General features: G+C 36.0%; 1 protein-coding gene across 1 annotated transcript in view; it reads left to right on the forward strand.

Moving 5' to 3' along the window:
• The window catches only part of Arpc2 (Actin-related protein 2/3 complex, subunit 2), a 178,606-nt gene that overhangs the window by 77,209 nt on the left and 85,211 nt on the right, over nt 1-16,186 (forward strand). Inside the window, exon 7 of the mRNA XM_090403251.1 lies at nt 1,977-2,103. Within this exon, the coding sequence (XP_090259377.1) occupies nt 1,977-2,103 (127 nt within the window). The remainder of the gene's footprint in view (nt 1-1,976; nt 2,104-16,186) is intronic.

Genomic DNA, 16,186 nt, shown 5'->3' on the forward strand with positions numbered 1-16,186 from the left:
TATGGGTAAATGGAACATTATACAGAGATTATATTTAAATTGTAAGTCGGCAGTTAGAATTTAGAAAAATGCAGAAAAATCATTTGATGTAATATTCAGGGATAAGACATGGATCACATTATAAAAGAAAGTGGCATTAGGCCTGATATTAAAATTGGAGATATCAAAATTAGCTATTTGCTTTATGCAGATGATGTATTTTTAAATTTAAAATCAGCAATAAGAAGACCAAAACTGTGAAAATAGCAGAAACATTGAACACGCCAACCACATTTTGAATGGAGAGCCTATAGAACAAGTAAAATATTTCAACTATTTAGCCATTGTTTTTAGTGAAGATGACAAGTTAAATCTGAAAATAGATAACAGAATAAGCAAAGCTGGTATATGGAATAAGAGAGAAATTAGCCAAAACACCAGACTAGCAGAATACAAGACAGTGTTGAAGCCAGTTTTAAGTTATGGATCTGAAAGCTGAGTTAGAAATAAAGCACTTGATCAAAGACTAGAGACCACAGATATAAGGGTTCTGAGAAAAATCAGGGTAGTGAACTGATGCATCACTGGCAGATTCATATTAAACATGAAGATATTAGAAAGGAACTTGGCATTGTTAGCATTCAAGAATGTAAGCAGAGTTGTCTAAGGTAATGAGGCCACTTAAATAGAATGGGTGTGAGGAAAGGTTAGCAAAACATGTGTTTAAGATGTCAGGAACAAGATCGGAAGGGAGATCAAGGTCTAGGTGCATTGATTCAGTCAGAAGTGTCTTAGAAGCATGAAATATTAAATATGGCAGTATTGAAGCTGATAATTAATAGACAATTTGGAGCAAAACTGTGGATAGGAGATTAATAAGAATATAAACTTAATCATGTAGTGCTGCTGTAGTATTCTGAACACCCCTTGAGCATAGATACCAGGAAATTGATGATGATGATAATGATAATTTTGAAGATGATGAATTTTGTGGCTAAAAATTTTTTGTGTGTGTGTGTGTGTGTGTGTGTGAGTGAATGGGCTTGAAAATTGTCTTGATAAATTTTCTTGCTCTTTCTGTTTATCTTTTATAACTTCCAATCTAAAAATTATAAACATTGTGCTCATAAAGATGCGATCTTGCAACTTCACAAACTTTGTCCAGGAATAGCAAGTTACTTTAAATCTGGTAGATCTCTCCCCCTCCCCCCCACTATTTTCTGATACCTTTCCATCAACTACCCACTTATCCATGTCAATAGTTTTATCGACTTAGATAAGTCGAATTCTATCAAATGCCTTATCAAAGTCCTGTTGACTTTGCTAAGGTTTTTGATAGGATACCACCTGAAAGGTTAACCCATAAATTGGAGAATATCAGATTGATTTAAATAAGCTGAAGTACAAGTATCAAAAAGTGGCATGTGGAACATGAATTTACCAGATACAAGGTGACAAGTGGTGTACCTAGGGATCAGTCCTTGGATCATTGGTATTCAGTGTATATATTAATGATATTGAGAATGACCTGATAGGAGATGTTCAGTTGTTTGCTGATGATGATGATGCAAGGATATGCAGAGCAATCAGGAATGCTACTGATATACAACATCTACAGAATGATTGAATAAGCTATTATTCAGAGTGTTATAGGTTATCGACTGATGAAATTTTTTGTTATATTGGGGAGGGGGACAAGGGGCATCGGTGGAAGTTAAGTTTGTGTATTTAAGAAAAGGGTGAGAGCTAGTGTTTTCTCTTGCAGAACACTGAGAGTGAGTGGAACAGTTTGCCTTAAAGTGGTGAATGTATCTAGTGTGAATGAGTTTAAGAGAAGGTATGACAGCTGGTGTGTGTGTGTGGGGAATCTATGGCCTCCCATGACGAGTCTAACTCTCTGGAGGTGGTCTGAGATAATAATAATAATAATATGCATTTTTAGTTTGCTTTAAATGATGTCACTGTGGTCTATTTTACTTTATGCTGAATTTCTGTAGGAATTTAAAGAAGGCAGGAAGGCCAGTCATACAGCTCCTCAGGTGTTGTTCAGTCATAGGGAACCACCTTTAGAATTGCAAAATACAGATGCACGGGTTGGCGATAATATCGGGTACATTACTTTTGGTAAGTATTATAGGTTGTATGATATTTTTTCTCAAAAATATTCAAATTAGTTTTTAGGAATCTTTGCTCAACTCAAAAGGATTTTGACTATTTTCAAAAACCTTATCAATAAATTCTTTGAAGTGCCAACAGTTAAAGGTCTCTGTCAGCTGGCCATCTTAAAGAACTTACTTTAAATTCCACTCACCAATTTTTAGTGGTATCTTCATTAAGAGCATTCTCTCTTATCACATCTCATGCTTTCCTGCCATCACCTAATCTGTTTATGACATATGAATGTCACTAGATAAAGTGTAAGCCTTTTGCACATTAGTTCCATATGGGTGTCGAAGGGATATCTGTGATCTGGAAAATCTTCTCTAGAGACTAAACAAGGAACTTTTCAAGCTACTATAGTCATCCAATAAACAGTTTTATTTTACACCAAGCAATGAAATTCATCTACTATTTATAGACATTCACAGGCACTCTTGCCCAAAGTGGATTGATTCAAACCAACAACTAGTTAGTTTCAGAGTAAATGCATTAAGCATTCTGCCAACCAGGCATTCAGTTGTCTCCTTTGTTAGTTCTTACTGTTTTCTCTTCTAGTTTGTTTATTTACACCTGAAGAAATCCTGTGCAATTGGGATGAAATGTCATGTCACTAAGTAAATAAATGCTATCAACTTATTCTGGAATTCTGCCTTATAAACTTTAATAATAACACACACACACACTCACTCATGTTCATAGAAACCACATCACATGCTGTAACCATGTTTTTTTGGGTAATTAAATTTGAATGCCTATTTGAAAAGGGATAATAACATAATAATTGTCACAAATAACGAAGAAGGTAATATAACAATTTTATTTTTGATTAATATTTGGCTCTTTTTAATACAAGATGTGACATAATTAGAACATGACAAACTTGACAAATGCAGGTAGTCCTCAACTTATGACGGCCAAAAATTATTAATATTTCTCTAATTTAACTTTGCCACCAGTATATACATACATATATCACATTGCTTTTGTATACACATTGCAGCATCGCCATTAGTCAACAAGCAAAGTCTATCACCAATATGCAATAGCCACTTGATTCACCTGCTTCTAACTTATCACAGCCTTTGGCACGAATCAAATAAAAATCAGCAGTCGAAGTGTTCATTTCTCTCGTTGCAATTTTTGTATCTCATCGTAACCCTATCATGTCCAGTAAGAGAAGTAATACTACTGATGAAAATTCCAACATAAAAAAGAAGACGAGGAAAGCTTTAAGTTTAGATTTAAAACGAAGGTCATTAAAGCATATGACAAAGGAAAGAAAGTCGGTGAAAATAGCATGAGGAGAAAAACTGTCACATTGAACTGTTTCAACAATTATAAAAGATAAATCAAGAATAATGAAGGCAACTAAAGGTGCAATTAATATGAAATGTACAGTTTTAACAAAAAAAAAGAGAAGGGTCAATTCATGAAATGGAGAAGCTTTTAATGATATGGATAGATCATGAAATCAACAAGAATATTCCTCTCAGTTTGTTTACGATTCAACAAAAGCACACAGCCTATTTGACAATTTAAGGAAACAACAAGAAGATAAATATGGTGAACATACATTTAACACTAGTAAATGTTGGTTTTATCGATTCAAAAGCTGATTTAACTTACATAACATACAAATAATAGGAGAAGCTTCTAGTTCCGATTTTGAAACTGCCGAAATTTTCAAGAAAAATCTGAAAGAGATGATAAAAGATGAAGGCTGTTGGCTAGAGCAGATTTTTAATGTAGATGAAACCGGACTCTACTGGAAAAGAATGCCAGAATGAACTTATATTCACAAAGAAGCTACATCGATGCCTGGTTTTAAGGCATTTAAAGATAGGATTTCGCTTCTCTTTGGAGGAAATGTTGCTGGTTTTAAATTAAAACCATTTCTTGTTTACCGTTCACAAAACCCCCAGAGCTTTGAAAAACATTGACAAGAATAAGTTGCCGGTTTACTACAGGAGTAATCCTAAAGATTGGATGACAATTGTTTTATTCGAAGACTGGTTCTTAAATTGTTTTATTCCAGAAGTACGTGCCTACTGTCTTGAAAAAACATCCCTTTTAAAATTCTATTGCTGCTTGACAATCCTCCAGGACATCCTCTTCACATCAGCAATTTGAATGAAAATATAAATGTGATGTATCTACTGCCCAATACAACAGCTGTGATTCAACCTGTGAATCAAGGTTCAATTGATTGCTACATTCAAGACATGTTATCTGAAAACTACATTTTCTCAAGCAATAACAGCAATGGACGACGATGCTATAACATTATGCGATTTTTGGAAAAATTACGATATTAACCAATGTATTCAAAACTTTGGAACTTCATGGAAGGAAGTATCGGAACAATGTATGCGAGAAATTTGGAAGAAGTTACTACCGCAGGAGACACTCTAAGAGTACAATGAGCATAGTATGTCAGAAGAAATCGTTGAAATTGCAAGAAAACTGGATCTAGAATCAATATTACCTATATAGAAGAATTAGCAGATCACAAAGAAGGTGAACTTGACTGATCAAGACTTGATTTTCCAAAATGAAACAGTTGTAGTAGAAGAAAGGAATAATGAGGAAGATGAAGAAGAGAATTCGTTAAAAAAAATTTGCTGTAAAAGGATTAGCTGAAGTATTTTCTAAGCTAAATCAAGGACTTCAGCTACTTGAAAATATGGATCAAGACACTGATTGCTTCGCCAAAGTCGAAAAGCAAATTTGAGAAGCAGTCAGATGTTATCGCGAAATATATGAAGGAAAAAACCTAACAGACAACATTAACCAATTTTCTGATTAAAAAAAAGCTACTCCCGATCACGAGAAATAACCTTATCATTCAAATGAGTGACAGTTACTCACCTGTTTAATTAAAGACACTGTTAATAAGTTTTTGTTTATGTTTATGTTAACTAATATTTAAAGGAATTTCAAATTATAGTAAGTGCACCATTTTTGATGTGTTTATGTATTTCTTTCTTAATTTTGTATTTATATGTATATGTGCTAATAAATAATTTATAAATGTTTATGTAAGTTTATACATTTCTAACTGTTTTAAGTTAAATAGAAATCTAATTTATGAAAATATTATAACAGAAATCAGACAAATCAAGAATTAAAAAAGTCCTTGACTTACGATGGAGACGTTGGAATGGAACCCTGGAGTGGACAGTGATATTTTCACTGGAAAACAAATACTGGTATCAAAATTTAGTTCAAATAAAATGTTGTAGTTCAACTACAACATTTTATTAACATTCAAAGCTAAAAATTCACTTTTTTGCTGTTTAGTACTTTTGTGGCTCTTGCCTTTATTACAGCTTGGCATTGGCAAGGAACTGGCAAAATCAATTTCCTGATGGATGCAACTGTTAATTCATGGTTCCATACCCTTATAATGGCTTCTTGGAGCTCCCAAAATGTTTTTTGGCTTCTTCTTGTGTATTTCTCCATTTGATTCCACAAATTCTCAATGGGGTTGAGATCTGGTCATGGTAGTTGCTGAATTGAGTGTTCATTGAGCCACTTATTAACCTGCAACAAAATCTAAAGCTTTTTAAGTGCTAAGCTCAGTTCATCATCATATGGTACATTTTAGGGTTATAATAGCATTGCCCTATGACAAGGGCAGAGTCATCCTGAAAGATGCAGTTTGTCAATGTGGTAAAGTGGTCTCTGATAGTAGGCAGTAATTCTAAAATTTTCTGGTACACTTGTGTATTCACTGAACCCATTGTGAAATGCAAACGAACAACACCATGATGCGACATGCAACCCCCAGATCATCTGACTGTCTGAGAATTTGACCATTTACACCAGACAGTCATGGTTAAATTTTCCCCCTGATTTTCTTTGAACTGTGTCTGCCGTCAGCACCCTGCAGGTTAAACTTTTTCTTGTCATAAAAAATTACTCTTTCTATGGATCAGGGGTCCATTTGGCATGCTTTTTTTTCACCAGTTTAACTGAGCCAATCTCAAATTTTGGTTAACAAGGACTTCTTTTTAGGGTACATGGCTATGTTCCTGTCGAACAAGTCTTCTCCTGACACAACAGAGCTTGCCACAACTCTGTTCTCCCCAATCCCATTTCAGTTCTCTAGATGACACACAGCAATTTTTGAGGCAGAGCTGCTTTAGAACTTGATCTTTGCATGTTGCAGTGGCTTTCTTCCTGTCCCCCTTCTTCCTTTTAGCAGATCTGGTTTCCTTCACTTTCAACAGCAGCTGTACCATAGCGATCTCAGCACGAAAATGCAAAAACTGGCTCTTACTGTCTATTTGTAGCATAAAAAATTGTGATGTAATAGCAGCAACTATTACATTATAGAGAAACCTATGGGAGTGATAGATGATGCAATGTAATGAAATATCTAATGATAAACCAATGAAAATGACCGTTTATCTATTAAAAACTATATTTATGTAAGGTAATGCAGTTTCTATGAACGTGTGTGTGCACGCACGCACACACATATACACATACATAAAATAAAAGAAGGAATCTGATTTTATTTTTTTGAATAACTGGAGGATGTAGTCCTTGAAAAACATTTTCTGCAAAAGACTGTTGCAGAAAACAGACTTTTGGAATGAAATAGGATTAGGAGAAGCAGATTTGATAGGTTTGCTGTTGTATGAGCATAATTTGCACCTTGTACCTTAAAGATATTGAATTACCTGATCAGAGATGTTCATTTGTTTATCAGTTATACTACCAAAATTATTTAAATATGCTGGAACAGTGACCAAATGATAATGGCTGTCAGTTCAATGTTCGTAAGCGTAAAGCTATGCACTTTGGCATGATGAGATTTCCATTGGTGTATTATATTGTTGGGATAATGCTTAGAGAAACTGATGAGGCTAGAGATCTTGGAATTATGGTGGATAGGAAATCAGAGTTCAAAGGTTACATTCAAAAATTGCAAATACAACTCAGAATAATTGTGATGCTAAAATGAACATCGATATATAAGGATAAAGAAGTCATTTTCCCTCATGCAAATTAGCCTCTGCCTTTGATATGACCTCATCAGGCACAAATCTGGTCTCTTACTTTCTGAGGTAATGCAAATACAGAGGAGAGCAAAGGAGAGTGTTAAAGATATCAGTATGCTGGAATGTAGATTATCAGAACAGATTGAGAACTTGCGGACTGCAGACACTAGCAAACAAAGAAAGAGGAGTGATATGATAGAGTGGGTGGGTGGATTTTTTGTTATATGGAAGGTGAGGAGAAGACATGGGGGACAATCATGGAAGTTGAGTTTGTGTGTGTGGTTAAGAAAGGGGTGAGAGCTAGATACTTCTTTCATAGAGCAGTGAGTGAGCAGAACAGAGTGCCTGTTGAAGTGTTGAGTACAACTAGTATGAATGAGTTTAAGGAAAGGTATGGCACTTGGTTTGGATGATGTATAGCCTCCCTCAATAATTTCTTGACTCCCTAAAGGTTTGATAATGATAAAGACAGCTATCCAAGGTTATTTTTGTCCATGTACAAGTGATGACAATGCAGTTAGAAAGTATGTGTTTTAATGATCATATAAGAATAGTGATTACATTAAATAGCTTCATGTACTGTAAGAAAAATGTAAATAAATAACATATACAATACCTAATTAGTGAGTAGCTAGTCATATATCAGGAAAGTTAAGAAACTCATGGTTTCTTGTGGATTAGGATGAACAAAATGATTACACTAAAAGGCTACCATGAATCAAAACATTACTAAAGTACAGAAACGTGTAAGAACCATTTCAATAAGTTAAAAAAAAAGAAAACATGTTACATGATAGCTGGCATAAGTCAGCTGTTGTTCAGTGATGTGTGCACAGTAGTTGGCTGAAAAGTTAAAATCTGACCTGTGAAAATATCTATTGAGCAATTTCCAAATATCACGTGGGCTCATTCTTTGGTTTCTGTTGAGCGTGTCCTGTGAATGGATGACCATAGTAGATTTTTTTTATGTTGCAGGCATTGAAGTTGTCCTCTGTTTAAGGCAGGCGTTCCCAACCCTATGCCCGCGGGCACCATGGCGCCCGTCAACCAATTTGTGTGTGCCCACCACTGTTCAATCCCGTGCCATATAGTTTGAAATAATCACGTGCACATCACGCAACAATTCATGGCATGATATATGACACATGACGAGTATTAAACCCATACAATGTAAAGTAGATGTGCATTCGAAGTTGTTCATTATCTGTTGCTAGTTATATGCGCATAACTTGAACCGTGTCTTGCACTTAAATTTTTGAAATATTTTGATTTTTAGTCCTAAAATGAGTGAATCAAATAAAAGTAAAATTGAAAAAATAGATGGTGCCCGTCACCCTACCAGTATTTTAAAATTTGCTCTAGGAAACAAAAAGGTTGGGAACCACTGCTTTAAGGCATGGAACTCTTATCCCATTCACTGTTATGATATGTAGGGGGAGAAATGAAAAGCCTGATCTGAGCTGCCCTCCCTGTTGTTATTGACATCTCCAATATGCTCTTTTTGATTTATTTCCAAACTTCTAGTTGTCTGCCCAATGTAAGAAAGTCCACAAGAACATGGAATATTATTATTGTAGAGGTACCTCCATGGAGTCCCAAAGACACATTGCAGGAGAGCCAAACTATCCACACAATCTATCATACCTCTCCAAATGAAAAATCTAGTCCTCACATCCCTACTTGACCACACCTTTATTCAACTTCCAGAGATGACCTCTTTTTCTGGCACCTCTAGCCGAGTGCTGAAACATTTCCCCTGCATCAATCCTATAAAACCCTTTAAGCAACTTAAATATTTCTATCATATATCTCCTATCAACCAACCAACTTCTGCAATCCACACACATCCTCAATCTAACCTCATAGGTAATATTACACAGACCACTCGCCTCTGAATCCTCTGCACTACTTCTTCATCCCCATGAAAGCCAGATGACCATACCTGAGCACAGTAATCCAGATGTGGTAGTACCAAGATCTTATAAAGAGGAATGGCAACTTCATTATCTCTGCTTGTTGGTGCGTTCTTCAATAGCCAAGTAATCTTCTGAGCAACTTTAGCAATATGCTTTCTAAACTTCAACTCTCTACTATCACTCCTAACTCCATAGCTTCACCTATTTCCTGGATTACAGCTCCATCATTGTGGTACACAACGTGTAACCTATTTATTACAAAATGCATAATTTTTTTCTTTTCTCGATATTAAATTAATATCCATTATTTTTGGTCCGTACTGACAGCCTATTTAAATTAACTAAGCTCTCCACATTGCCTTGATTTACTATTACTCTATAACTGAATATTTCCTTTCATGCTATTTCCTGTATTATTTATGTACAAATTGAACAAGTCTGATCACTGAACCTTGTGGCACACCATTCATCACAAGCTTTTGCCTGGATTCTGCTCCTCCATATAGCACTTTTTGATATCTGTCCAGCAGCCACCCTGTTATCCACATAACTTGTGTCATATCTATTCCCCATTTGTTCTAATTTGCATAATAAAGTTCTAATGTGGTATTTGGTCAAATACCTTTGCAAAATCCAGCAGAATCATCATGTAGTCATTTTCTTTATCCAACTCAGCTGTCACTACGTTATAAAAATTTAGTAAATTACTAAGGCATGACCAACCCTTCACAAAGCCATGTTATCCTTCGTAGAGTATCATATTCCTGTCCACCCATTCCTGAATTCTCTTTTCGACCAATTGTTCCAGTACTTTTGCCACTGCATTCTTAGAACCTCCCTTATGCAAGGGAATTATTTTGCCCCTTGGAACACTACTAGACCTTGTATGGTCAAAATGGGATTGAAAGCCACTCTTATGTCATGGGATTTGAGGAAGCTGGCAATCTTGAGAGAAAGTCTACCAGTATAAAGGATGAAAACAGGATTTCTGTTTTCATCCTTCTGTTTTCATATTATTCCCCTGCTCCACATCAAAATCCTGACAGTGTCAGGATTTTGATGTGGAGCAGGGGAATAATATGCATGTATGTATAATACCTGGTTTTGGTGATATATGGTGCAAAGAGGATGAATGTAAGTAATGTATGAGTGGGCTTGCAATATACACTAAGAGAGAAGTTTCCTTCAGCTTTGGTTTAAATTAAAACATCTAGGAAAGGTAGTTTTCCTTCCTTTTCAAGTTCCAAAGTAAATTTTATTTTATTGTGGAAGGAGTTGATGAAAGAAAATCATGCATTTCAGCAACACTGTATTTCCAGATGATAAAGACACAATCTACATATCTCTGCCATATTGAAGGGTTATTTTTTTGTAGATGAGAGGAAATGTTTTTCCAAGTTTTCCATGAATAAGTTGGCACATGGAGAAGACAGAAGACTTCCCATTGCAAGACCAGATGGCTTGTAAAATTTCCCATTCCATCTTGAAATAATTGGAGTAGAGACAATACCTAAAAAGTTGAGCTGTGTCAGGAAGGAACAGATTGTCTATAAGTTACATGACTTTGTCACTGGAACATAGATGAACATAGATACAATATCTAGACTTGCTAGAATATCTGATGGCATGATGAAAATGTTCCATAGTTTTTGATGAAGTCCGTATGTCTGTGGTTCTTTAAAAGATTAGTAAGATGTTTTGATAACAGATAAGTAGGCAAAGTAATGCCATCTACGATTGACTGAAGAGGAATGCCAGTCTTGTGTACCTTGTGTACATATTAGTGATGGAGTTTAGGGGCTGCATAGATTTCAACTTCTTTAGATCTGTAGGCCACCTGAGCATGTTGCATAACAGATTGTTAGTCTCTTCATGATTTGTCCAAATAGGATTATAATTAATGAAGTATAAGTGGAGGAATCCAAGATTAAACATTGCCTTTGATTATACTAGGTTTATTACATTTGCCTAACCTTTCCAACAAACATCCTGGGAGGGGGTTATTATTCCATTTTCTTGTGGCTTTTCTTACATAGAGCAGACAACTAGAAGTTCGGAAATCAGACAGAAAAGGGCATATTGGAGACATCAGTAATAACAGAGCAGACAGCTCAGGCTTAGCTTTTTATTCTCCCACATACACATCATAATTGAATGAGATTGGAGCTGCATTACATAGAGTGCAACGTCACTTTCTGCAACATAAAAGAATCTAATATGGTCATCCACTCACAAGGCACACTCAATAGAAACCAAGGAATGATCCTGTGTGATATTCGGAAATCACTCATTAGATCTTTTCACACATCAGGCTTTAACTTTTCAGCCAACTATTGTGCACACATCATTGAACGAAACCTGTAGCATCCCAGCTTCCACATGCCATGCGTTTTCTGTTTTTAACTTTTTGTAACAGTTCCTTCATGTTTCTGTAGTCATCATCATCAAATTCCTGACATGTACCCTCAAGGGGTGTACAGGATATGATAGTACTACATGAAAAATTTGCATCATTACTAACTTCCTATCTACAATTTTCCTCCAAATCAGTCTGTTACTTGTCAAGACTCCAACATTATCAGATCTTATATTTCTATCGTCTAAAGCACTTTGTACCGTATCAATCCACCTATATCTTGGTCTTCCTTTTGGTCGTTTTCCTGCCAACCTGGCAGAGAGCACTTCTTTTGCTAATCTTTCCTTGTCTATTCTGTTTAAGTGACCATACCACCTGAGATTAGCTCTGCTAACGCATTCCTGGATGCCGACAATGTCAAGGTCTTTCCTAATATCCTCATTTTTAATATGATATTACCACTGATGCCATCTGTTCACGCCTCTAATCTTTCTCAGGACTCTCATATCTGTGGTCTCTAGTCTTTGGTCAAGTGTTTTACTTCTGACCCAGCTCTCAGATCCACAAGTTAAAACTGGTTTGAACACTGTCATGTATACAGCTAATTTAGTGTTCTGACTAATTTCTCTCTTATTCCATATGAATTTATTCAATTGACTTCCTACCATACCAGCTTTGTTGATTCTGTTGTCTATTTCCATATTTAATTTACCACCTTCAGTAAAAATCGTGCCTAAGTAGCTGAAATGTTTTACTTGTTCCACAGGTTCTCCGTTCACAATGTGGTTGACATTTTCAACGATTCTGCCTATTTTCATTAAATATGTCATTTTATTGCTGACCTTCATACCATATCTATTACAACAATTATTCAATTTAGTCAAGGAATCTTGCAGACTTGTAGTGGATTTATTTAGAAGTATAACATCATCCACATAAAGCAAAGAGCTGACATTAATATCCAATTTTGATTTTCCTTCATAATGTGATCCATATCGATAACGAATAACAGAGGGGATAATGTACATCTTTGTCTCACACCAGATTTAACATTAAACCATCTTCCTTCAATTCTAACTGCTGACTTACAACTCAAATAAAGACTAAGTATTGCTTGATATAATGATCCACTGACACCATACAACTGTAGCATTTTGAATAGCTTCTCTCTTGCTACCTTGTCATATGCTTTTTCTAGATCTACAAAACTTAAATACAGATCTTTGTTATATTCCCATGACTTTTCAACTATTTGTCATAAAGTGAAGATCTGATCCTAACAGCCTCTATTTGGCCTTAATCCAGCTTGTTCTTCAGCAAGCTTTTCTTCCACAATTCTTCTGAACTGTTCTCAAGTATACTTGCATAGATCTTGCCAGGAACACTCAGTAGTGAAATACCTCTGTAATTCTCACATTTTTTAAAAATGGTACTATTAGAGCTCTACTCCAATCATCGGGAATCGTCCCTCTCTCCAGGCTTTCTGAACTATGCAGTGCAGCAGCCACTGTAAGACTTTTATACCACCATACTTCAGCATTCCTGGTCGAATATCATCTACTTCTGCTGCCTTTCCATATTTCAAGCCTTTGATGGCTTTTTCTACTTGAAGTATGGATATGTATTCCTGACTGTATGCCTTTTGAGTGTTTTTTTACCACAGTGCTCTCACTGCTTGTTTCATTTAGCAATTTTTCAAAGTAATTACACTTACTTCAAAGATATCTTTTTCTAACGTTTTCATGTCACCTTTATCATCTCTAACTTCTTTTACAGCACTCTTTCCTCCATTCCTAAGCATCTTCAACAACCTCCAAAATATCTTACCACATTTTTGATATTTATTTTCTATGTTCTTGCCAAAGTCCTCCCATGACTTTTGTTTAGCTAGTTTTCACAGCGTTTTGCTTTCTTACATTTGTCTCTGTATTCTCTAAGAGCAAAAGCTGACTTATTTGCCAGGAACTTTTGATATGCTTTCTTATTTTCCTTTACTGCCTCTTTAACTTCCTGTGTCCACAGTGGAGTTCTGATTTTTCTATCCTTACAGACTACCTCACCACATGCCTCTCTGGCTGAATCAATCAGGGTTTTCTTCAAGGCTATATTGTTATCTGAATCTCCAAGGTTTGGTTCCTGTTCTCAAACCCTTTCATTTTTTCTTCAATAATCTTTGTGTATTTTAGTCTACAGTTCACATCTGAGAGCTGCTCAAATTTTATTTGCTTTAAAACTTTCTTACCTGTTATTATTTTCAATATGAAATTCAATTTTATCCTGCTCAAGACTAAATAGTGATCATTTCCAATTTCAAATCCTCTGTACACTCTGGTGTCCTGCATCAGGGAGAAAACATCACTATCAACAATAACATAGTCGATGAGACTTTCTTATTCCTTGCTTCTTCTCTCCATGTGAATTTGTGCACATTTTTATATTGGAACTTGGCGTTAATAATAACCAGTCCATGTCCTGAGCAGAAATCCAACAGGTATTTGCCATTATTATTAGCTTTTCTCTTTTCTCCAAATTTTCCCCAAATATTTTTGTATGTGTCACAATCATTCCCTACTCTGCTATTTAGATCCCCAACAAGGACCCACTTTTCCTTTTTCATTGTGTCAGTTGCTTTTTCTAAAGCATCAAAAAATTCTTCCACTTCTACCTTAGTAGAGCCTTCTGTAGGACCACAGGCACAAATAAGTCTCGTTGTCCAGTACCGCATTCTCATATTTGCCCACATCACTCTACTTGAGACAGCCTGCCATTCAAGAAGATTAGCCTCATATTTTGTGTTGAATACTATGGCTACTCCTTCTTTTCCTTGATTGTCATTGCATGAATATAACATTTTGTATTTATTGCTCAGAAAGATCTCACCAGTTTTTGTCTTTTTTGTTTTAGTCATCCCTATTATGTCGATCTGGTAGTTATCTAATTCCTCAGCTAGCTCCATTTCTTTGCCATTCAGGCTTCTTATGTTGATAGTACCGATCTTTAACTCTGGTGATGTTGAGTTGGGGGTGTGCTTTCAGATTTGGTCCAGTAGCTGACATTTTACTGTTCGCCCTGGTTCCCTGCCAAAAACAACAGGGGCTTTGTTTAACCGGGTGACGTCCCAGACGGCATGAAATTTTGTCATGTTGTACTATCATTTTCTATATTGGTTAAGCCAATAAGAATACAATTTGGGTGCCTTAATCCCAAATTGTCACCCCATCTTTATTCGTTCAGTATCCAGGTTCACCTTCTCGTGGTGCACCCAACAGGGTGCACCACGAGAAGGTGAGGATTGGACATTAGGTCAGAAGCCGTAGTCAGTTTCATTAATTTGTATTAATGTAGCCAACTTCCAACAATCTTAACTTCCATGGGGCATCCGTGAAAGTTAAGGTTGTTCTCAGTCAAGAAAGGGTTAAGAGCTAGGTTTTTCTCCTAGAGAGCAGTGAGTGAGTGAGTGCAATAATTTGCCCTTATGGCTAGTGAGTGCATCTAGTGTGAATGAATTCAAGGGTAGGATGATAGCTGGGTTGGGTAATTTACAGCCTCCCTTGATGAGGCCTTGACTCTCTGGAGGTCTTAGATAATAATAATAAACCTTAAACACTGCAAGAACTCCCTGATCCATCAGTTGGATCAATGAAATAGGTTTTGGAGGGAGAAACATGACCTTGAACTTGGTGAAGATCACCACTATAAGATGTATAAGACGGATGACCTGGAGCATTATCTAGAATTAATAAAATTTTAAATTCTATATTTTCTTTTACACAATAGCTTTTTATTTCACTCGCATAACAGTTGATTAAGGCATCCTCAACAATTGTTGAGTGATCCACAACTTCTTATTGCTCCTATAATGAGCTGGGAGTATGCTTCCTAATGTTTTTGAAGATTCGTGGATTCTCACTGTGCCATATCACAAACGGTTTCAGTTCATATCCAGCCACATTACCCGTAACAGAATTGTAATATGGGCATTAAGAGCTTTGAAATTAGGTATAGATTTTAGCATTTTGTGGATCAGTGTCTGCTTGGGCATTTTTTTCCAAAACAAGGACATCTCATCCATATTAAATATTTGCTGTGGAAAATGATTTTCCTCCTTAATAATTTTATCCAATTTTTCCACAAACTCCTTGGCAGCCCTTCTCAGCACTTACAGATTCTCATACATTTTCACATTATGCAGTGCAAAACGCTGCCTGAATCTCATGAACCAACTGGAAGAAGAAGCGTTGAATTCATAGTCATAATCAAGTTCTGCTTTCTCCTTCAACATGTTGAAGAGACTTAGTGCCTTAGTGGTTATGGTCACAGTGCTAAGGGGTATGTGCTTTTGGTTCAGGTCCTGTATCCATGATGCAAGTAGCTTTTCCATATCACCAGTAGGACCTTGTCGTTGCTTCGTCACTATCATCAATTTAATGGAAGTAGATCGTTTCATAGCATCTACAATTTTATCCTTTATTTTTCAAAATGCTCGTCACTGTGGAATGAGATCATCCAAAGTCGTGCGATCATATTGATGGGCTTACCAGCTTCATGTCGCTTTATAACTTGCAACTTCATTTCAAGATCAATTTAAAAAAAAAAACTAGGTTTTTTTTATTGCACGTTTAGGGGCCATGTTACACAAAACATCGCAAAATATTTAATGATAAATACACAAATAACCCATTTCTCAAACACAAAATCAGCAGGAGAACTGTTGAAGACATATTCCGACTTCCGAGCGAGGTTGCCGCTGAAACCTCTGTTGCTGC

The sequence above is a fragment of the Typopeltis vanoorti genome, chromosome 13 (genome assembly GCF_054136105.1).
Source record: "Typopeltis vanoorti isolate ZY-2024b chromosome 13, IOZ_Tvanoo_1.0, whole genome shotgun sequence".
Taxonomy (NCBI): domain Eukaryota; kingdom Metazoa; phylum Arthropoda; class Arachnida; order Uropygi; family Thelyphonidae; genus Typopeltis; species Typopeltis vanoorti.